The following is a 22,672-nucleotide window of genomic DNA, read 5'->3' as shown; positions in this document are numbered from 1 at the left end:
CCAGAGAGCGCATTGATCGCGCTTTGCTACCACAAACTCTCCTTCATTGCAGCCGCTCCGACACCTACCTTTTGGATATCTTCCAACAATTCCAGCATTCTAAATTGTTGCCTGCTCACTGCTAGCCATTTAGAGTCATCATTTGGCAAGCTTGTAGCTACCTCAGCCCATTGCAACCTTCCATCAACCTTCTCCTAGCCTACTTCACCATCACAGCCTCGAAAGCCCCTCTCTTTGTTTTCCACTGTTGTCCCCGCCACCTACAACATTCTCTACACCTTCTCCAAGCCTTTTGCTTTGCTACCACAACACCATAAGCCCCTCACCTTGCTGTCCACTGTTGTTCCAGCTACCTGAGCCGCATCCCTTCAGACTCGCTGTTGTTCCAGCACTTCCCTGGCACTGTCATTGCTATTCCAGCCGCCCAAGACCATTCCCTGTGCAGCCCCCTTGCTGTCCCAGCCGCCATAACCACCTCCCGCAGCCTGGCTGCTGTTCTCACCGCCCAAAACCACCACTAGCCAATGTTTCTTCCCTGCCAAATCCACCCACCTAGTCCTGAACAAATTTTTTTTTTTAATGAAAAATGTTATGCTTCACATCATTTTGAAAACTATGCCACACAATCATAGAAAACTTGTTGAAAAAAAATTTCAACATAACGCGAGAGGTTACCGTAACAAATTGCAGCAATAATGTGCTACAGTACCGCGGAAATAGTTATCTCGAGAGACTCACTAAAATAAGCATGTTTTCCTTTCTTATGTTTTTTTTCCTATTATCATTCATTCCTTTTACGTTCTTTCCTATATATGTGCTGTATTGGGATTTGGAAGTCAGTTTTCTTGTGCTTTGTTTAGAACAGCCGCCGATGGTCATTTTCTCCCTTAGAGGGCTGCTTCTGAGGGTTTAGGTGTAGCTCCGGTTGTATCCCTCTCCCGAGGTGGTGTATATCTTCCCCATTCCACTTCCACATACTCCCTACACTACTCGCCGCCACCGTTTCTTGCTACAACCGCCCGGAACAGTTGCTGTCACTACTGTCCCTACACTTTATGCATTCTAGCGCACAATTCCTACTATTACAGCGCTCAATCCTCTCCCCTTCCCACCAGCTGTTGTCCCAGTCATCTCAAGCCACGTCTCTGCCACCTAACTGCTGTCCAAGCCCTCCTGCACGCCTCCCTGCGACATATATGCTGTTCCAGGTCCCTGATAAGCCAAATTCCTCCTAGCTATCACCAGGACAGCAAGGAGATGTTATGTTTTCATATTCCCCATTTGCTCTGCGCTCCAACCTTACCGCCACCTTCCAAGCCCCCGATGATCACCACCACCACCCCGAGACCCCACCCTAGTTCGATTATTGTGACGTGTCTCTTGATATTTCAAATTTCCAGGTGTTGGTTGTTGTATTTCCCTTCAAGTGTTGATTGTAATCGCCTTTATTAGGATTTGGGTTAACTCCGGTTATCACAACCATTTGGTAAGACAACCGCAATGCAAGTAGAACATAGGTGCTCACTAATATAGAAACTATGACCTCATACAACATTTTCTCTAAGCTGATAATAGCCAGCAGCACACCTTTCAACCATGTTATAAATTCTAATAAAGGTTTTCAATCAATTTCCATGTTTGAATTCATCTGACTACTTGCACTTTTTTAATTTTTTAGATATGGTATAGAAGATAAAATATTACAGGTTTGAGCATGCATTACTGAGGGCAGAGCTTGAACCAGCTTATTCAGAACACAAAGCTGACCTAAAGCTTCCAACCTTACTGCTATTAGACACTGCAAACCATTCTCATATAAACTAATGATAAGCATAATTCATAAGCTACAGCCTTCCTTTTAATGGAGGAGGTCAGAACTTGGTTAAAATTGTAAGAAACTTTAAGATAAACCGATATATATTTTTTCCACATGTATCATTAAAAAAAAAAAAACTCACCAGAATGTCTTCCTCAGGGTTGTCTGTTTTCAATGGCACGCCAGCCTGGATAACTGCAAGTAGTCCATATGTTATATTGAGTCATTTTAAGCTTAAAAAGTAAACAGAAAGGGACGGACACTCACCATCAACAAAACCATTTTGTTGGAGGCTATTCAACAGATTAGTAAGAAGATCCTAATAGCCAACCACATAAAGGATATAGTTATCTCTACCATTTATGAAAGTAATACAGAAGATTAAGGGAAAGTACATGGAATTGCACTAATGAAGAACTTTTTCACAGTAAAATAGAAGTATTCTGCTGTACCTGTTGAAACGAAGTCTGCTGAAAAAGATTCTGTAGGTGAGGCATCAAAATAGAAGCAGGTAATGTGCCGTTAATGTTATCCTTTTCGAGCTGATTAAGAGGCTGAGAAATGGGGGAAAGAATGCTAGAAGATAAAATTTAACGGCATAATGAAAGTATAAGAGGAAAACTAATAATAATAATAAATTTAAATCAGTTGAAATAAATTTACTAGAAACTTCCAGTTCTCAAACAATTCCTTGCCACAAGCATATAGAAATCGTAAGAACACAAACAATATCCTTCCCAAGTATTGCTGCAAGCATCGTGCTGAAACAAGATAGCCAAGCAAACGGTTTACTTCCTTCTTAACTGAAGTACATCAAATGACTCTGAAATCAGATTTCATCGGTTTTATCAAGGGTTAAAAGGTTCGAATAAAACAACGTGCTATTAAATATTTTCCAGCACTTAACCGGACCTGTTCAGAAGCATGTTTCAAACTCTAGTCAACTTCATCTACCTTCGCTCATATTAGTGCATGCTCTGAAAATTTGAGCCAAGTTCTTCCGAGAGAGTTTTTATTCTTATGGGTTAAATTTTCAAAAGACATTAGATTTTTAAAGAAGGCACCACCACTCAAAGATTTTGCCCTCATTTTATCAGAATTTTAAAATTTGGTTTCAGATTCCTTATAGGCATAAGTCTATGATAAATAACTTCTCCCAATAACGAGAAAACTTTCAATTAAAATTAGTAGTTAGATGCTAAGTATTTATTGTACAGTAACAACAATTTGATTTCGAATTGTTATAACTTAGAGTGGATCATGGAGGGTGAATAATGACGAATATGATCAGAATCACAATATTTTTAAATCAAAATCAGATTGTTTTTTCATCCTGGGTTGTTGTAGACCATGATTTATCTAAGCAGAATAGGTAACTGGCCCAAATTAACTAAACGATCCTTATCAACAACTACAAGTGACGAATTTGATCAAAATCACTTTTTTTTTTACAAAAACACATTATTTTGTCACCCCGAGTTGTCGTAGACCACGATTTATCATAATAGGTGACGACCCAACTTAACAAGAGTGAAATTAAAATAGACACGGCACAAACTCACACTATGGCTCGATCGATGGGTGACGAGGGACAACTAGGTGGTTGGGGAGCGGTGGTAGGAGGCTGAAATGTATTGTGGGTAGTTTGGACTACAAAAGAAGGGGCTGAAATTGCTTTGGCAGCGAAGCAGTGGGCTGGGACAACAAAATGCAGCTAAGTGCGGTTTTATTTGTTGGTTGGGGGTTGGGGGGATAGCAGGACAACAAGAGGAGTGTTGTTCAATGTGGGGACAACAAGATAGGCTGCAGTCCAAGCAGCAGCTAGTCAGAATGATGGTTGGATAGCAGAAAAAAATAGCAGATTTGCTATTTTCAGAATGGCAGCAGTGAAGATTGGTGATTGTAAGGGATGGCAGCATGTAGAAGAGGTGGCTGGCAGCTGGAATTGCAAGAATACAGTCGGAATCCTATCCAGTATTTCTGCTTGCGAGGAACGCCGGTAGAGGCAATGAAGGGAGGAATGCAGAGGACAGAGAAGTTAGAGATAAATACCCCCACAAAAACTAGCTACAGCCGGAGCGCCACTTGATCCCTTGAAAGGAGATCACCACCTCAAATGAGCTATCGCCAAAGCACCACCTGCCGCTGGATACATCACTAGAAGGGAGAAAGAGGATGCTGACGGCTGTCCCGAATAGAAACATGACCAAAATTCCAATTCTAAATATAGGAATCAAATATATGTATGCCCTGGGTAATTAGGATTGGGCCCACTGTTGAAAGGGGGACCCAAATCCACATAAGAAAGGTCGGTCGGTCCTCATATCATTGTTCTGAACTAGTCGTTGGTAGCTAGAAAGATTTCCGTCCAATCCAAGTCGAAGTATTAGTTTGTGGTACTGTAGTAAATAACGAGACGTCTTTATAGGCAGCAACCACATCAGTCTACTAGGATTATGGGAGCTTCGATCTCATCTGTCAAAGTTAACGTCTACCATAGTAGTCAGGTCGACCCAATTGATAGTAGTGTGAATATTACAAGCTTCCTATAAGTCAATACTGCAGGCAATGTCATTCCACAACACATTTTGATAGAATAAGTAACTATCCTCGTTTGGCACGACTTGAGTCGGGGATGCATATCGGCGTAGCTTCCCACATACCAAATTCCGAGCAAATAAATCTATAATTTGCTTCTCCCACTCCTCACAATCGGCTGAATGTATATGAAAAGCAAGTTTTGCAAGAGGAATCAACTCTGAAATGACATCAATGATGAACTGGGCCACAATGAAGTATAGCCACTTAAAAGAGATCACTTCTTTTTCTTGATTGAAAGGACCTTGATCCCACTGCAGAATGTTTCTTCCTAAAAAGGTCCTAAAGCAATTTTCAACACTGCGGGTCATTTATCCTGCCAAATCATTTGTTGGTGGGCACACTATTGCACTGATTTTAATACCCAAATGACTCCAAAAAATCTCCTATAAAAAACGCAAAAATGTCATCTTTGACATATTGACCCTCCCTAAGCAGTGGCAACACAAAAACTCACCTATATATTTCATGTGCCTAATATCGCCTCCTTAAACTCATGATCATTTTAAACATCTAATGTCAGTCCTGCTGATACTCCTCTCACACATACAAAATAGTAGATTGAGGGACAGCCGAAGCACCAAGCGGACCTGTGGAGACGATTACCACCTCGGACGAGAGACAACCGGAGTACTACCTTGGCGTCGGATTCATCCCTCGAAGAAAAATACCACGGCAAAACCTAAATTCAGATATCAAAACAAGACACTTGCCCTAGACACAAGAACTTCTATCTATAAAAGTCTTGACTCAACTTTAGGAAACATTAAAATAGAAAAAAAAAATAATATCAAATTTCAGAATTTAGGCAAGACTTTTAAAATAGAGAAGGAAATAAAATCAAATTTCAGATCTAATGCAAGGATTTTAAAATTAGAAGGGAAGTAAAATTAGATTTTGATTTGTAGGAAAGGTTATAGATTCAAAAAAGGTTTAAGGAGGCAAGAAAGAAAAAAAAAAGGAAAGGTAAGGAAGGGAGGAAAAGGAAAGGAAAAGAAGCAGGAGGCGGGGTTGGGACCCCCCTCTAAGTAGGGATGTAAACAAGCCGAGCTTGAGCAAGCTCAGGCTTGGCTCGTGTTCTGTTCGAAATTGGCTCGTGTTCGAAATCAGCTCATGAACAGTGTGTTCGTGTTCGGCTCGATTTAAATATTTGTATTCATGTTCGGCTCGAAATTGGCTCGTTAAAATTAAATTGAAAAGAAATAGATGTAAAGTGTTGGATTCAAACCTGGACCAAATGTATACAAAAGAAAACACTAATCACATTGCCACACAATGTGTTACGATTTAAACTTCGATATAAATATATATATATATTATTATATAAACCTAAAAAATTGGTGTTTGCCTCGCTTTCTTAAAGAATGATTCAAACATATATATGTAATATAATATATTATTATACAATAATTTTTTTTATTTCAAGCTAAAACGAGTCGAACATGAGCGAACAAAGAGTTGTTCGTGTTCAGCTCATTTATAATTCGAGCTTTAAAAACTTGTTCATGTTCGTCTCGTTTACTTAACGAATGAGCCGAACAAGAGCTAGCTTTTTTTACATCCCTACCTCCAAGTGGATGTGCCTGGTCGCGACCCAACCACCCCCCCACCCCCCCATGAGCCCCGCGTCAGATCTTGTTATACTACTCGATCATAACTAAGGTATTAGTCCTGTTGTAAATAGTAAAATCTCAAAAAAATATAATGTCTGTAATGTACTTAGAGAAACTTGTGTTGTATCTCCATCACGAGCAAGGTCGCAATTTTGCTCTTTCCTTTATAATAACAAAAATATTTTAAATTTTCCCACCGGTGGGAAGCACTCTAATTGAGATTAATAACAAATAATTTAACCATATTATTAGTTGATATCTTTGCGCTTAAAGACCCGCCTCAAAATTTAAAGATTGAATAAATTCATTCAAATTAATACGATCATCAAAATCAGGCAGATCAATTTTCACTCTAAAATCACTTTATTCCCCTATACTTATGGCCAAATCGGTGTGATATTCGCTCTTTATCACTTGAGGCCCCTTGTTGAAATGGATTTTCTTCCTCCCCATCCAGTTGGTCACCATTGTGACTATGAGTGACTTCACTGTGCCATCTTAAATTAAAATCAACAAGCCAACACCATAATTGGAGGTTTTTGTTTTGTGCTTTTTTTAATTATTTATTTAATTTTTTTGTGCATCCTCTAGTGCGAAGCTTTTCAATATTTTTTATGGAATATTTACCACGTTAGCATGGATTATCTCCCATATTTAAAATTTTGGCCAAGGTATGGGTTGGCCAAAAAAGAGAGCGTTATGGTGGAAGAAGGAATACTTGCTTAGACAGAAAAATTAGGTAATGTAGATTTAGTTTTTGGAATGGAGATTAGTAAATCCCTAAAGATTTAAAGTTTGTATAGCTCTAATACCAAATGAAATCAATATAGGATTCCTAGATGGTGTATAAAGTATCGAGGAAAGTGGTAGGTTCATAATAGAGAGTACAAAGAGGCAGTGGTTATTGTCATGTAAGAAAAATGAGGAAACATAGTCAACATAAAGTAGAAGGGTGCGCACGTTAAGAGAAATCCACCACTAATTCCCAATCATGCTGCAGATGCACCACTTCAAAGAGAAAAAAACTACAGCACTCCAAATAATAGAAAATCAGAGTAGACAATCTCAAATAGCATATAATTTCATCAAAAGTCCCCAACAAGATCCTAGCATAACACCTTTATAATAAGACAATAATGAAAACTACTTGTAATTCGAAATAAAGCAAATAGAGGCCCACAAGGATCAACAATGCCTAGTATGCGAGAAAAGTCCTGTTAAGGAATTCCTTGAGGCCAAAATCCTGCTCACCATTCGACTACATCTCGCCTAGCTGGTAGCAATACTCCCATTTCAAATGCTTTGTTCAAAGCTTCCAACAACATATTTTCTCTTTGATTGTATATTAATGAATATTACCAATCAATTTTATATCGGTCTACAGAATCTATATTTGTGCTTTTAAAAATCAAGACATTGTTTTATTAAGAATAAAACTTGAGGGAAGTTCCACCCTACTAGTTAAATTTGATGACCCCTCCATCGGTAGGTTTGAAACAAGTTAGTGATAGGATAACATGGAGGACTCCCTAAGGTGCTAACCATCTTAGTGATCAATAATTCAAACTTCTTTTTTAGGAGTCACTTTTTGGCAAAATTTATTAATGACATATCTCTGAAAACACAAATCATATGTCAAACTTTCTTATCAATATAACTTGCTTCATAAGGCTTTGGCCTTCATATTAACTTTCCCATTTATTGGGGTTTGTTAGACATCAGATCCAAATGTCACGCCCTAACGGTCATCTTGCAAAAATAGCTTTAACTTATCTCAAGTACCATGACAAATGCTAATTTTCTGGCCATACCTATATGTTTTCCCTTGGATCTTTCAACAGCAGATTGATGCAATAAAGTGTTACACCCTAGTGTTTAACCTAGCTTTGGCATGCCTTGATCTATCATAACAAATGATACCTTTCTTGATAATTCTTTATGGACCTCCTTAAAAATTGATCTTTTGTATTTGGTCTTTTATCATACCTACTTTTTCATCACTTTCAGAATTTTATAAATTTATATGAATAGAGTTCCAGACATTTTCTCAAGAAGTAGAGGTGTTGATGACATCTAAGAAAATTATTAGATGCTTGATTGATGCAGAAGCCACCAAGGAGGGGTTTTTCAGATCATTGCTACAGTACCATGAACACCCGCCAGCGAGAGCGGCTTGGACCAGTCTAGGAGGGCCGGTCGACCATTCCTTGAGTGGATGTACCTTCTATTAGGAGTGGAGTCCACTTCTCTTCACCCTAAGTCTATAAATATGTTGTTTTTTATGTTTCTAAGTGTATTTTTTACTCTGATTTCTATTAGTACAGCCGCCAGCATCCATTTTTCCTCTCGAGGACTGTATCGAAAGAATTGGGTGGTTCTCCGACTATATTTCTCTCTTGAAGTGGTGCTTATCTTCCTCATTCCCCTTTCTGTAACCGCCCCACACTGCTCCCAGCCACTCCATCCATAATGCAGCCGCCCGGAATAGCTGTCCTGCTATTTCTTCCTGCAGTTTTCTACCTGTCAGCCGCCATTGCTTGCTGCCACAACTTCCCACAATCACCTGCTTGCTGTCCAGTCATCCCAATCCAATTCTGGCTTTCTGTTGCAGCCTCCACTGCCTCCACTAGTCGCCCAACACCCTCTGTTTGCTGTAGCGCCCTCCCACTGCCCCACTCGACTCCTGTACCTTGTCACAGCCCCCTGCATGCTGTCCAGCCACCACACCACTCCCCCGGTTTGTTGTCGCATGCTCCAGCAACCTTTAGTTCGTTGTCCAGCCGCCAACCCACCTTCCCCTTACTACCACAAACCCTCCCTACGCCTAAAGTTCTCCGTTTCCCCTACCTTGACACGCAGCCCACCACTATGGATCCTCGCCATAGATAGACTTTTGTGTCTATGTCGTTGCTTTCCTATTTTGAAGTGTATTGTTTATAACCCATCTGAATTTCAGCAATAAAATTATCATTCCGTTGTGATTTTTGGGTTAACTCCAGATTTACTGGTGTTGATATTAGACCTAAAAATTTTGCTGACAATACTAAGCATGAATTTCTAGAAGCCCACATGTGAGACATCTAGGGAAATTATTAGGGTTAGATTGTCCAAAAAAAGTATTGCTAGTTATTCTTTATTAGTCTATTGCTGCTTTCCGTGATTTAGATGATGGAAATGTTACTAGTTAGCAAGGTGAGAGCAGTGAATTATTAGAAAGAATGGAGCAAATGATGGGAAATAGTGGTTTTATTTTTTTTGTCTGTATCCCTTGTAAGAAAGGACCACTGGCAATTAATTTGTTGTATCTGGGCTGAACTAGATCATCTTCACATTGACAGGCCTACCCGAGGCATAATCTAATGTTTTCAAGCTATAATCAGGTAAACCTACTTACCTGAACTCATATAGGCTGTACCATACCCCCATAAATTTTGGACTTGTTTGGGTTAAGTAATGGCAATCCTACATGCCCAAGGAAGATAAAAAGAAAAATTAAAGGAATTAGATCTCAATAACTCAATAATTTGCATAGAACAACCGTTAATGTTTTAATATATACATTTGATTTATATCAACAAGAAGAACAAGGCAACACCCTATCACCTTGACACAACGCAAGTGATTAATGGCTTGAGCGCCCATTCCACTTCTGAAATGCATTTTTTTGCTAGTTGATAAAAACTACAGCAGCCAATGGAGCAGACAACACCATTGACCAATAATCATTCCCTTTATGCGTTCACCTCTTATTCTCTAATTGAGGACTGAGTGTCCAATCCTAGAATTCTATCTGACCAACGTAATTGGTTGATGCTTTAGAGGCAAGGAGCCAAATCAAGCACAGGCTTCTTGCTACCATCCACACAACAAGAACGACAAACTCCTCCACTCCTACCTTTTGCAGAAACACATTCAAAGAAAATATAAAGATGTTATTCTTTTTTAACTCAAAAGGGCTATGTAATAAAACAAACAAACAAATTTATAGTTTATATTTGCTCAAGACATGACGTGATAGTTTGCAATATATAATAATGGCCATTTTGATGCAATATGCGCACAAGATGAAGAGATTTCTCATTAAAAAAAAAATGGATTTAAATATAACATCACGTCAAGAACACTAAGGGAATCAAAACTAGCAATAAAAAGCCTAGCAAATGTGAACAAATACACCACACCAACCTTGCCTTAAACGTAAACATTATGTATAAGAACCATAAAAAAAGTGAAGGCAGTGTAATCAAATTACATACCACTTGCTTAGAAACCAGAAAATCCCCGACGCTTCCAGATTTTGTAAGTAGTGAACCCTGAACAAGTATCAATGTTTTAAATGGAGGAGAAAGAGAATATTAATCACAAAATTAGTTATTTTTTTGCTTGAAAGATGAATCTAAACCTGTGATGATCTTCGTGGAATTGTGCCCATAGGAACATCCTGAAATGCAATAGCAATTGCTCATGCATCAGATGCTGGTCATTTTATATGTTTCTACTTCATAGTAAAAAAACTCACCTTTAGGCGTTCAACATTCTCAGATGTAACAGAAAACCTTCCTTTTATTTGTACCACATTAGAACGAAATTTATCCTCCGAAGAATCTCCGTATCCTAAAATAATTAATGCCAAAAACTGGTTATTATAAATAAATAAATAAATAAGCAATAGACATTATTCTTTCTTAAGCACTTCATTAAAACATATATTGAGAAACTAACAAGCCACAAACGGGCTTCATTCAATCACAAAAATCAGTTTCCAACAACTTATTTCCATAATTCTCCTTTTTATTTTGTCAAAAGAAAGACTAGTAAGCCAGATAAAAGAGAGAAGCATAAACTAACACGAAAATTAATATTTAATCTTACCACTTGAATATCGTATAGGAGCAGACAAACTATTAGAAGAGGCACGAGTTGGAAGCATCAATGGACCACTCAAATTTGGAGTCTTTCGTGAATCACGTTTACATCTCTCAGTCGCCAATATATTCTCAGCATCAACTCTAGTGGAAAAAGACTAAACATAAATCAATAACTTTGAATTCATGTATTTCAGCTTTTCAAACATATTAACATTAAGAAACACAGTTGATGTCATCAATAGGGGACAAAAAGGATTAAAGTGTTTTTAGTTCAATGCCAGATAGGCATGTTAACAAGGTGATATTAAAGGGCAATTGTTTTCCGGCTATCTCCAAGTTGAAGTAATTTAAATAAGAGCAATCAGATTCATGTCCCCTAAAATTGTATATCAAACACTCAATCTTTAATTTGCAAATCCATACCCTCTATATTCTAAATTATCTACTATACTAATCTCTCAACTGTGTCTTATCATTTAATTAACCAACATAAGTTAACAAGATCCAAAAAAGTTAACGCAAATAAATAACAAAATGGTGATCATCATTCACCTTAGATTCCAACTTCTAAGAAAAGTTTGGCATCGTAACATTAGAAGCATTTTGAGTCGCTGTGACGGTCAAATATTTAAAAACAAAACATACAATGAAACTAAAAAGGCCACAAAAAATGACTAATTTGCATTTCTTCAGATTTCCATTCATAGCATCACTGACATGCACAAAACTAAATTGCTTACTTTTCTCTTCAATAAAAAAGTAGCAGACATGTTTCAGAAGCTATTATTTTCAATTTGATTTGATAAAATAAATAACAAAACAGAATAAAAGATCAAATAATGGAGCTGAACCTTTCAGAGGTCTGACCCCTTTCCAAAGAATTGTTATGCATACTAGAAGGTAAAAGAGGACCGCTGTATGTTTGGTGCTTCTTCCCAACTTGAGTTTTCCATCTTGGTTCAACATCCTGTTTAGACGTAGATGGTACTGAATCATTTTTCAGACTGACATTACCGGATCTGTCAATATCTTCTCGACTGCCAAAGTCGGATGAATCTTTTTCTTGATGCTCATCCATTTTTATGGCACCACCACCCTCAGACCATTCAGCTTCAAAATTTTTTAGTCTGCACAAATTAAATGAGCTATAAAAAAAAATGATAAGAGAAAATTATGAAAAAGTGGATAACTAGACTCTTCCTTCAGTATCATGGAACAAAAATGTGATTTAATATCATCATCACATTGGGAATTAGATGAAGATTGTTGACCTCATTTTTGGTCAACTCTCTCTCTCTCTCTCTCTCTCGGCTCATATCCAATTCCATCTAGATCCAAGACCTTTTCCTAGAGTCACTAGGAAGCCAGATTGACCTCAAATTAGCCAGGACTTGAGTTTTACTTGAGCTAAAAATTGAAATTAACTGAATTTAAATACGAATCTACTTCACTTGAACCAAAATTAAAATTAAACTAAATAAAATATAAATCTAATTCAATCAATTTAAATTCAAACCTAAAGTTGAACCAAATTTCAAAGTAACTCAAACAAACAGTACAATTATCATTTTCATTACAGATCATCTTAGTGCTTGAAATTTCATTCTGTAGACTGTATCATGATCATTATTATGTATAAAAAAACATGCAACAAGTTTGACGGTAATTTGTTACATTTTTCATGTGGACTCATGTGATTCAAGTTTTAATGCATGAACTGTTCCTCCACGTAAAACTTTTTCATTTGAGCATCATTTCGTGAAACGGATTACGCAAGTGCATCTAGATCATCAAAACAATTCACGTGAACTTGCTCGTGTACAAATTAGGCTCCATTTGATGGTGCCTTGAAATTACAATAATTTGGAAAATAATAATAGTAATAATAATAATAATAATAATAATCATAAACCAATTAAATATTAATATTAAAACAAAATTAAATTAAATTATTATAACTTAAACAAAGATTTAAATTAAAACACAAATTGAAACCTAAACTAGAATTAAACCTAAGTTCACTTTATTTGAAACTTAAAATTTAAAAATCGACTAGAAATTAACCTAAAATTTAACTTAAAATTAAATTTAAACAACACAAATCAAATTAAATGAAATTAATAGCTAAATTTAACAAACTAATGTTAAAGATAAGTATAAACTTAAAAAACTCAACATAAACTAAGAACGAAAAAAATAAATTTAATTAAACTCTAAACTTAACATATTAAATTTAAATTTAAACACAATTAAAACTTTAAGACTAAAATTAAATTTAAACAAAATGAAATCTAAAACCAACATCTACATACATATCACTTAATTCTTATATATTTAATACCTAACACCTAAATTTTATCATTTTACATAAATCCCACTATTATCTCTACATGAAAATATGTTGTTTTACTTCTAAAACCTAAAGAGTGGTATGAGTGTAAAATTATAAATCCCGGGTGATAGTTATGTAAACACATATGAATTGAGTGATGTGCATGTCAATGGCCAAATTCATGCTAAGCCCAAGTCAATTTTGATGCCCGAACTCCCCTTTTTCATCTCCACCTTTCAATCTTAATCAAAGGGGAGATGAGGGACTACAAAGCCTCTTTCGAAGCCCTAACCCAAATTGCGTTGCCCATTTTTAGCTTCCAGCCGAAAGAAGCTCTATCCCATTGCTCCCCATTAGCAAAAGCATCACATGGCTCACTTCTCCCATCTTCCCCAACTAAACCAAAGTCCTCTTTCTCACTCTTCTTGCTCTGGTTCGAAATTTCAACGACTCTCGCCCCTTTTCAGTTGTCAAAACCACTGAATCTTCTCATTCTCTCCCTCTATAAGCCTAACTGAACCCCATAGTTCGGGATGGCGCGCCCAAGTTCTCTTTCCCCCTCTCTTCTTTCCCTTCAAATAAACCCGAGCTCTTTCTTGCTTTCTTTGTGCTGGGCAAAGGGAAGCCAAAATACAGCCACCATTTTGCCCTAGCAAAAGGAAATATCAAAGGAAGATAATATTTACATTCTTCTCCTTCTTTCTTCATGCATTTCACAAATGTAGTTTGTTTATGTGGAGTTCATTTTTAAATGTAGTTTGTTTATGTGAAGATCATTTTCACAAGTAGTTGTTTATGGGATATATAGTTTGTTTATGCGAAGTTCATTTTCAAATGTAGTTGGTTTATGAGAAGTTCATTTCACATGTAGTTTGATTTTGTGAAATCATGTTTGGTTTCATTATGTGAAATTAATTCTCATGTATAGTTTATGAGACATTAATTTTCAGGTATAGTTTCACTATGTGAAGTTAATTCTTATGTCTAAATTATATGAAGTTAATTCTCAAGAATAATTTTATTATGTAAAGTTAATTCTCATGTCCAGTTTCATTATGTGAATTAATTTTCATGTATAGTTTACGGAAGTTAATTCTCATGTTTAGTTTCAACATGTGAAATTAATTGTCATGTAAGTTCATGTGAAGTTAATTTTCATTTTTAGTTTCATTATGCGAAGTCTCATGTATGGTATATGTGAAGGAAATTTTCATGTATAGTTTCATTATGCAAAGTTAATTCTCATGTTTAGTTTCATAATTTGAAATTAATTCTCATGTATAGTTTAAGTGAAGTTAATTCTCATGTAAAGTTTATGTGAAGTTAATTCTCATGTATAGTTTCATCATGTGAAGTTAATTCGCATGTATAATTCATGTGAAGTTGATTCTTATGTCTAGTTTCATTATGTGAAGTTAATTCTCATGTATAGTGTCATTATGTGATATTATTCTCATATATAGTTTCATTATGTGAAATTAAATCTAATGTTTAAACTCATTATGTATACTTAATTCTGAAGTATAGTTTCACCATGTGAAGTTAATTCCCATGTACAATTTATGTGAATCTAATTCTCATGTATAGTTCTCATGCATAGTTTCATTATGTAAAGTTAATTCTCATGTATAGTTTATGTGAATTTAATTTTCATGTTTAGTTTCATCATGCGAAAGTAATTCTCCAGGTAGTTTATGTGAAGTAAAACTAATTTTTATGTCGACATTGTTTATGTAAAGTTAAGTAATTGTCACATGTGGTCGACTAATCTTCTTTAAATACTAAGCGTTCAACGTCTCTCTCAACTCCCATAATGCAAAACAAAGGAGAAAGGGAACTATATGGAAATGAATTCTTATATAAATGAAATTGCTTAAACTATCAGATTTCTTATATTTAAATACTTAAACTTTTAGATTTTCAGTTATGAAAATACAAAAGCTTAAATTCTCAAACGAATTCTAATGCTTAAACTCTGATTTTTTTTGTTCAGTTTGAGTTTTCCCATATACAAACCCATGTGAATAAATTCTTGTCTCTCAATGTTTAAACTTTCAGATTTTTTTGTTTACAAACTCAGACTTTTCACGCAAACGAATTCTTATGTGCTCACATACCTAAACATTTCATGTAAATTGGTGTTACATACAAACACATATGTGTTTACATAACTAAAATTTCAGGTTTTATTTCATATAATTTATCTCTTATGTGTTTACGTGCCTAGGCTTTCAGATTTTCATGTGGAAAGGCTTCTATAAATCCTTAACGAAAATTTTGAAATTTTTTTACATATAATTGAACTTTTTTGTATTCACATACCTAAACTTTCAGGTTTTCTTTCGTATAATTGAACTCTTATGTGTTTACATGCCTAAACTTTCAGATTTTCACATAGAAAAGCTGCTTTGAATCCTTATTAAAAATTTTGAAATTTTTTTACATATAATTGGAATTTTATGTATTTACATACCTAAACTTTCAAGTTCATATAATTGAACTCTTATGTGTTTATATGCCCAAGCTTTCAGATTTTTATGTGGGTAAGATACTTTAAATCCTTATGAAAAAGCCAAAAATTTTTACATATAATTGAGCTTTTATGTACTCACATACCTAAACTTTAAGGTTTTCTTTCATATAATTGAACTCTTATGTTTTTACATGCTTTCAGATTTTCTTTCATATAATTGAGCACATGAATTCCCCTGCATAAACTTTCAAACTTGCATATATTAAATACCCAATTCCTATAGGTTTGCTTTCCAAAATCTGAAACTTTCATGTGTTCATATACGAAAAAACTAAAACTTTTGTGTTTGTATATGAAAAAATTGAAACTTTCACTTATTCATATACAAAAATCTAAAACTTTCATGTGTTCGTACACAAAAAAGCTGAAACTTTCATATATTCGTATACATAAAATCTGAAATTCTCGTGTGTACGTATATGAAAACTGTGAAACTTTCATGTGTTGGTACATGAAATTTTTTTTAATTTTTATATGTTCGTATATGGAAAATCTGAAACTTCCGTATGTTTGTATATAAAAAATTTGAAACTTTCATGTGTTCGTATATAAGATATCTTAAAGCTTTTGTATGTTCGTACAAGAAAAATCTGAAATTTCTGTGTTTGCATTTTTGAAATTCAATATTTCTGTGTGTTTACAAGGCCAAAATCCAAACTTCAATTTGCATACATATCATTTAATTTTCATATATTTACATATATAACACCTAAGATTTCATACTTTAGTGTAATATATTTTATTTCATTTGTAATGGGCGAATGAATGATATTTTTGGCTATGTAAACATTAAAAGAAAGATTTGAAGTGTCGTGCATGCAAGCTTTAAGTTTTATACGTTATATATAAAAATTTAAGTTTATGTAAGTAAACTTTAAAGTTTAAATTTTGTACATGTAATCTACTATTCAAAGTGATGGTGATAAAGATGAGGAAGTTATTAGTAGAATTCAAGTTTGATGGATGAAGTGGAGGAATGCATCGGGCCTATTGAGGAAAAGGAGTGATAGAAAAGTACTGCTTAGACATGAAGGAAAATTTTATAAGATGGTGGTGAGACCTGCAATGCTTAATGGCGCAAAATGTTGGCCTATAAAATAAAAGTACAAAACTAAGTTGTGTTGCTGATATAAGAATGCTTAGGTGGATGAGTGGTTTTACACTTAAGAGTCAAAATGCAAAATGAATATATCCGTGAAAGGGTTGGTGTGGCTCCAGCGGCAGAGAAAATTAGAGAGTCATATTAGATGGTTTCGTCACATTAAACGTCGAGCATCTGATGATCTGGTTAGGAGAGTACATGTTTTCAAATCGACTTATGTTAAGAAAGATAGAGGTAGACCTGAAAAGACTTGGGCATATTCTATAAAAAATGATCTTAATTTATTAGAATTAAATAAAATAATTCTATAAAAAATGATCTTAATTTATTAGAATTAAATAAAAATATGACATTCAATAAAACACAATAGAGAAAAAGGATTCATGTAGCCGACCCTTCTTAGTGGGATAAAGGTTTATGGTTGTTGTATATTTAAATCTATCAAAATTTGAGTGTTATGTGTGTAAGCTTTAATGCTAAAATGTTCTATATGAAAATCTAGACGACTTAAAGTTTTATGTGAGAAATTTTAGGTGTTATATATGTAAATCCATTAAAAATGAGTTTTATGTGTGTAAACATGAAAGCTAAAGTGTTATGTAAGTAAGCGAATGACATTTTTTAAGTGATAAGTCAGAATTGAGTGCTATGTAATTCCAAAAAATAAAATTGAAGTGTTAAGCAAGGTTTAGAAACCGGCCCGACCGGTCAGTTCAACCATGAACCGGTGACTAGTCCAGTCTGGACGCATAATGGACCATTTCTGTTATTGAAGTGTCGGTGAACCGGCCGAACCGCAGGTTCCACCGACAAACCGTAGAACTGGTTTTCTCTTTTAGAAACCATGAATATTACTAGATATTTTTTTTGTCTTTGTCATCACACACACACACAGAAAAGAAAGAGAAAGAGAAAGAGAAAGGGTTGCGGTGAGTTGGTAACATATAAGCTCATAGGAAATCGGAAAGGTTTATAGGATGGCAATTTTTTTTTGTTTTGGAAATATTAAAATTTTTTTTGGGAATTGGGCTAGCTGCTCTTATGGAAGAGAGCTTGAAGGCTCTATTATAAGTGTACTCAGCAATTTCAAAACTTAAAAATCGTGATTGTATTATTTATTTATTTTTTTATATTTATACTATTATATTATTATTATATCATGTAAGTCATTTTTAATTAATTTTCGTATTTATTACATCATGAGGTTCAACCCTCTATTCAACTCCGATCAAACCAATATCCCATGAACATTTCCTTCTTCCTGTTTAATGTCTTATTCACTTTTCACAACCTGTGTTAATTGTAAAAATATAGGAGAATCAATTGGTGTGTATGTAAATTCCACTTGCATTTATGTATTTAACACAAACTCTAATTTGACTTATAGAAGAACCTAGATTACTGAAACTCCATCCTATGATAGAAAACTGACAATAGAAATAGGATCTTAAAAATGAACAACTGAATGAAAACAGCACATAGGCTAAAAAAATTAACAAATTAGAAAAACTTAGAATATTTGATTCTCTTGTTGACCGACAAATTATAAAATTTAACCAAATCAAAATTAAAATATCAAACCCCAAGAAAACAAATTAAAATTCACCGACTTAAATAACTAAAACCACACCTAAGTTGATTAATTATAAATCCTAGATTAGCTAATTTAGAAATGAAGCTTAGGTTTATACACACCCCTAGATTAGTCCAGCCTAAAAGTCTTGATTAGATTACTAAGTACCCTCAGCTATTTTCAAAAGAGTGGGACCTATAAAACCCCAAGTTTGTAAACTCCTTAGACTATGTAGGTGCTCAAGAATGAAGTAACTCATGGTTACTGACAAAGATAACTCTAACCACTTATAGTTAAGAAAGATTACACTCGCCACTAAAATAATAGTTGAGACCTATGAATATCTAATTAATTAATACTCTAAGGCTACTGATGAATTTGGGACAATGAAAAATCAATGACATCTTGATCGAGGACGTCATATCCAAATTTAAGTCAGTCCACCTATTTAGTCTCCTTATAGAGTCTAGATTTACCTTAGGGTTATGCTTTCAACTTCTATCTAGAATAACTTTCAACTAAGCTTGTCTCTTTAGTTTAGGAATCAAATCAAACCTTTCAAATCAAACTTTTAACTCAAAATTTTTAAATCAAACCATTTAAATTAAACATTTCAATCTAACATATTCTGCCTAAATCCAACAAATCTAATTCATTCCAAATTCTTTTTTCACTTCATCCAAATTCTACCAAACTTAACTCCTTCAATGATTTCCCAATTTAATCCCCAAGGTACACCTTCATCCCAAGGTTTGTTAATCACTTTCCAGGGTCTTTACACGACACATCGTCATTAGGATGTAAATCTCAATATTTTGTATCCTTAAAACTCCGATCTTAATATCCAACATTGAAATCATAAATAATATAGGTTAATACATTAATCAAGAATTCTCTCAAGAGTTCAAAACTCCTGTGAAGTGATTAACTATGAGGATTTGTCATTGTAGAAATACCATACCCCATAACAAAAAAAAAACCCTATCTTACACCCATAATGTAGGGGAAAAATCTCTGGTTAATGTAGACTCATAAATCTTAAAAGTTTCATCATTTGAATGATTAGATCTATTTCAAGATAATATTTCTGCTCCTCGAAGTAGTATATTATTCTTCATATGACGTATTCAATCATTTAAATAGAAATCTTTCAAGATTTGTGGTGGACTCAATGCAAAATTAAAAACAACAGAATTCATGGTTAGTTCAAACTTTTTGCATATTAACTTGTTAGAAGATATTCATATTTGATTGTATCATTTTAAGGCATTTTAATGCTTTTATCAATTTCTAAAAAATCAAGAGAAATCAAATGATACAGATTTCAAAACAATTTCAGAACTAGAGCTTGAGAACCTTCCTAAGATTTAGTACATAGAAAAACCAAAAAATTTTAAAAACAAAGCAAGAGTAACAGAACTGATATGTTCTGAATATTAAGTATCGCTTGTATTCCTGCGTAAAGAAATAATGAAGTATGCCAAGCACAAGAAGAAAGCATAAAACTTGATAACGTGTAATAAAGAGCTGCATGAGATATATAAGAAAGCTCACTTGTACCCAATTTCATTAGCAGCTAATGGTTTTTCCACAAAAGATCCAGAAGTGCATTGATCCTGTCAACAATAAGGTAACTTTATGTACGAATTTTGTAGTTCTTTATAAAAATAAGTGTAAAGCTGTTCAATGTTTAACAACCACACAGATCGGAGATATGGTAAGGTGCAATAAAAGACAAACTATGCAAAAGGTACAGTTATTATAATATAAACAACCAAAACCTGATTACTGATGAAATGAGCTTACATTATCTTCCTTAGTTTCAGCAAAATCTTCATCATCCTGAATCTACCATAATTCTCCAGATATCAGTAATAGTATAAATCACTCAAGTAAAAGAATTAATTACAAGTATACAGCACACAAATATTGACACAGTCTGGCAAATTTAAACAAAATAGTATTTGGCTTCATAAATAACAAAAACTATACACAGGGCATACCAGTGATGCTTGAACCTTCAAATCCTCAACATCAAAATTCCATGCGCTAACTCCTCTCTGATACTCACTCTAATGAAAAAAACCAACAAATATTTCAGATGAAAAATATAATAATAACCAATAAAAAACAGGAATGCACTATCGTGCATCTGTGGAACAAAACTTAGAAAATGGACTAAGGGTTTGTGTTTAGAGGGCCGAGTGCTGTGGATTCCTGCTAGAACCTCACCGAGATGTTGGGGAGGTCTCCTGAAAACTTAGGAGAATCAGGTGAAGGCTGTATGGAATGAGGGACAGATATTGTAATATCCACCGTTTAAGAAGAAAAAATAGTACATGAATACATTTAACGCAATAGAAGTCGTCCCTTCTATAAGTTCATTTCAGTAATGGACACTTACTACTTCTGCAATGGCCAGAAAATGTCTTTGGAAGACAATTGTATTCAAGGAGTTGATAAAAAAGTACATCGAAAATAAAAATGAAAATTTGATTTTTAGTGAACTAGAGAAAATATAAGACAAAGTATCCTGAAAATTGATTTGGTGTACATCAAAAAAAGATGGATAAAATTAAGAAATACTTTTCTTGAAAAATGGATGCATGAGAGTCATGGTCTTTTCTATCCAATTGAAAATCTTGTTGTAAACCAAAAAAGACTGAAAGAAAATAGTAAAGTTCCTTTCACACCTTCAAAAGAGAGGTCAATGAAATTTTGGGAAGATAACTGTATTTAAGATTACTCTTAACTTCCACATTTCCTAATTTATACATGCATTCTTGTTATTGTTTCAGATTTTGTTTACAGGACATCTCTTGACATAAGTGTTATGAATATATATATTTTTTTTTATATAAATGCCCAAGGGCTAATTTCATTGAAATTGAAAAGATACATAGAGGTTGTATGAGAGGACCCAAAAAAAGGTGTCCTACCCATACGATACATCATACACTAGTATCCTAAAAGGATGAAACATAGATAAAACACAAAAAAACAAAACTTGCAGGAAATAAGCTGCTACGCACGAGCCAGTTTGGTCTTGCCTCTGCCTCTGGTTCTAGGAGCGGAGACAGCTAAGAAATTGCCGAGTGTCGTTCTATTCCCCGAAGTTACTAGAGTATCATCCATTAAATTCCCAAGATGGGGTGTGCCTCCATTCTTTTCTTTCTTTCTAGATGTGTATACCTGTCATTCCTCATCCGAGGACTGGCTCATCTGATCGGTGTGGTCAACAGATTGTTGGGCATGTAGGAGAAAATGAGCCCCCAGCTCCTGACTAGTAATAACAACATTCTGATTCTGATAAGATGGTAAGCATTTCTCTTCAATACCTGATGCATCCTGGGGATGTGGAGCTTCAATACTATCCTGATTATCGGACCCAAGTAAACCATCTGTCAATATATCAGTCGGAAGACAGAGACAGTATTGTCTCTGGTAATGGGAGGGGGAGGTGACATTGTTTCAACCGATGTTTCAATAGTCTGTGAAATGCACTCAGGAGCGAAGGATGAACAGGTATGAGGTGGGACAGATCCATAAGCGTTTTTACTTGAAGGTTTTAAATTCGGTTGCAACAGATAACATTGAGAAGGAGAATGTCCAAACATACGGCAGTGAGTACAATAAAATGGTATCTCTTCAAGTTATGCTTGCTCCAAAAATCCCTGATGTTGTGTGTCAATCCATATTTCTCCCGAAAAAGGTAAAGTAATATCCCTTTCTATCAAAATTCTGGCTTCTGAAGGCCGAGTCAAATTCACTGTAGGTGTGTCAGCTTTGAGGGGTTTACCGTATACCATCGCTAAAGCGAAAAGAAGCTCTTGATCAAAAAGGTGGATCTTCAAACCTGGGAAGCGCAGCCAAACAAGAATGGTAAGAGGTTCGAGGAGGTTTAGTATGAGAATCAAAATCCACTGTCCATTTTAAAATCTTCATCACCTGGTTTTCTATTCAAAGAAGTCTTCTCGCAAATAAATGGGTGTAGTCTTCGTCATTTAATAATTGAATAAAAATGTGGCGACCATCCAATTTACCGATCTTCCAACCCCCTTTCAGCATCATTTGCTCAAAGTCCTTTCGAATTAGCTCAAGTTTAGGGTTTCCATAAAGAAACTTACATACTAAGAACAGTCGGCCGGGCGCAGCTAGGGTGGAGATCTCTGCCTCAGTGAGAAAGATTACAAGTTTACCGTTTTTACGGGAAGCTTTTTTGAGAAATCCGGTTTCA

At 34.9% G+C, this 22,672-nt stretch overlaps 1 protein-coding gene across 3 annotated transcripts in view; it reads right to left on the bottom strand.

Moving 5' to 3' along the window:
* The window catches only part of LOC110028777 (serine/threonine-protein kinase BLUS1-like), a 92,607-nt gene that overhangs the window by 23,039 nt on the left and 46,896 nt on the right, over positions 1-22,672 (bottom strand). The window contains exons 9-19 of one of the 3 annotated variants that reach the window (XM_020730763.1): positions 20,439-20,507; positions 20,242-20,283; positions 19,990-20,051; positions 11,747-12,022; positions 10,900-11,036; positions 10,547-10,641; positions 10,430-10,468; positions 10,284-10,340; positions 2,269-2,370; positions 2,084-2,135; positions 1,959-2,011 (exon numbers count right to left, since the gene is read on the bottom strand). In XM_020730763.1, the coding sequence (XP_020586422.1) occupies positions 1,959-2,011; positions 2,084-2,135; positions 2,269-2,370; positions 10,284-10,340; positions 10,430-10,468; positions 10,547-10,641; positions 10,900-11,036; positions 11,747-12,022; positions 19,990-20,051; positions 20,242-20,283; positions 20,439-20,507 (984 nt within the window). The remainder of the gene's footprint in view (positions 1-1,958; positions 2,012-2,083; positions 2,136-2,268; positions 2,371-10,283; positions 10,341-10,429; positions 10,469-10,546; positions 10,642-10,899; positions 11,037-11,746; positions 12,023-19,989; positions 20,052-20,241; positions 20,284-20,438; positions 20,508-22,672) is intronic. The other 2 variants (XM_020730764.1, XM_020730765.1) reach the window with 2 other exon arrangements.

Source organism: Phalaenopsis equestris, unplaced genomic scaffold (assembly GCF_001263595.1).
Source record: "Phalaenopsis equestris unplaced genomic scaffold, ASM126359v1 Scaffold000531, whole genome shotgun sequence".
Taxonomy (NCBI): Eukaryota; Viridiplantae; Streptophyta; class Magnoliopsida; order Asparagales; family Orchidaceae; genus Phalaenopsis; species Phalaenopsis equestris.
The sequence above is the reverse complement of the archived record's forward strand: the minus strand, read 5'-3'. Positions and strand labels throughout refer to the sequence as shown.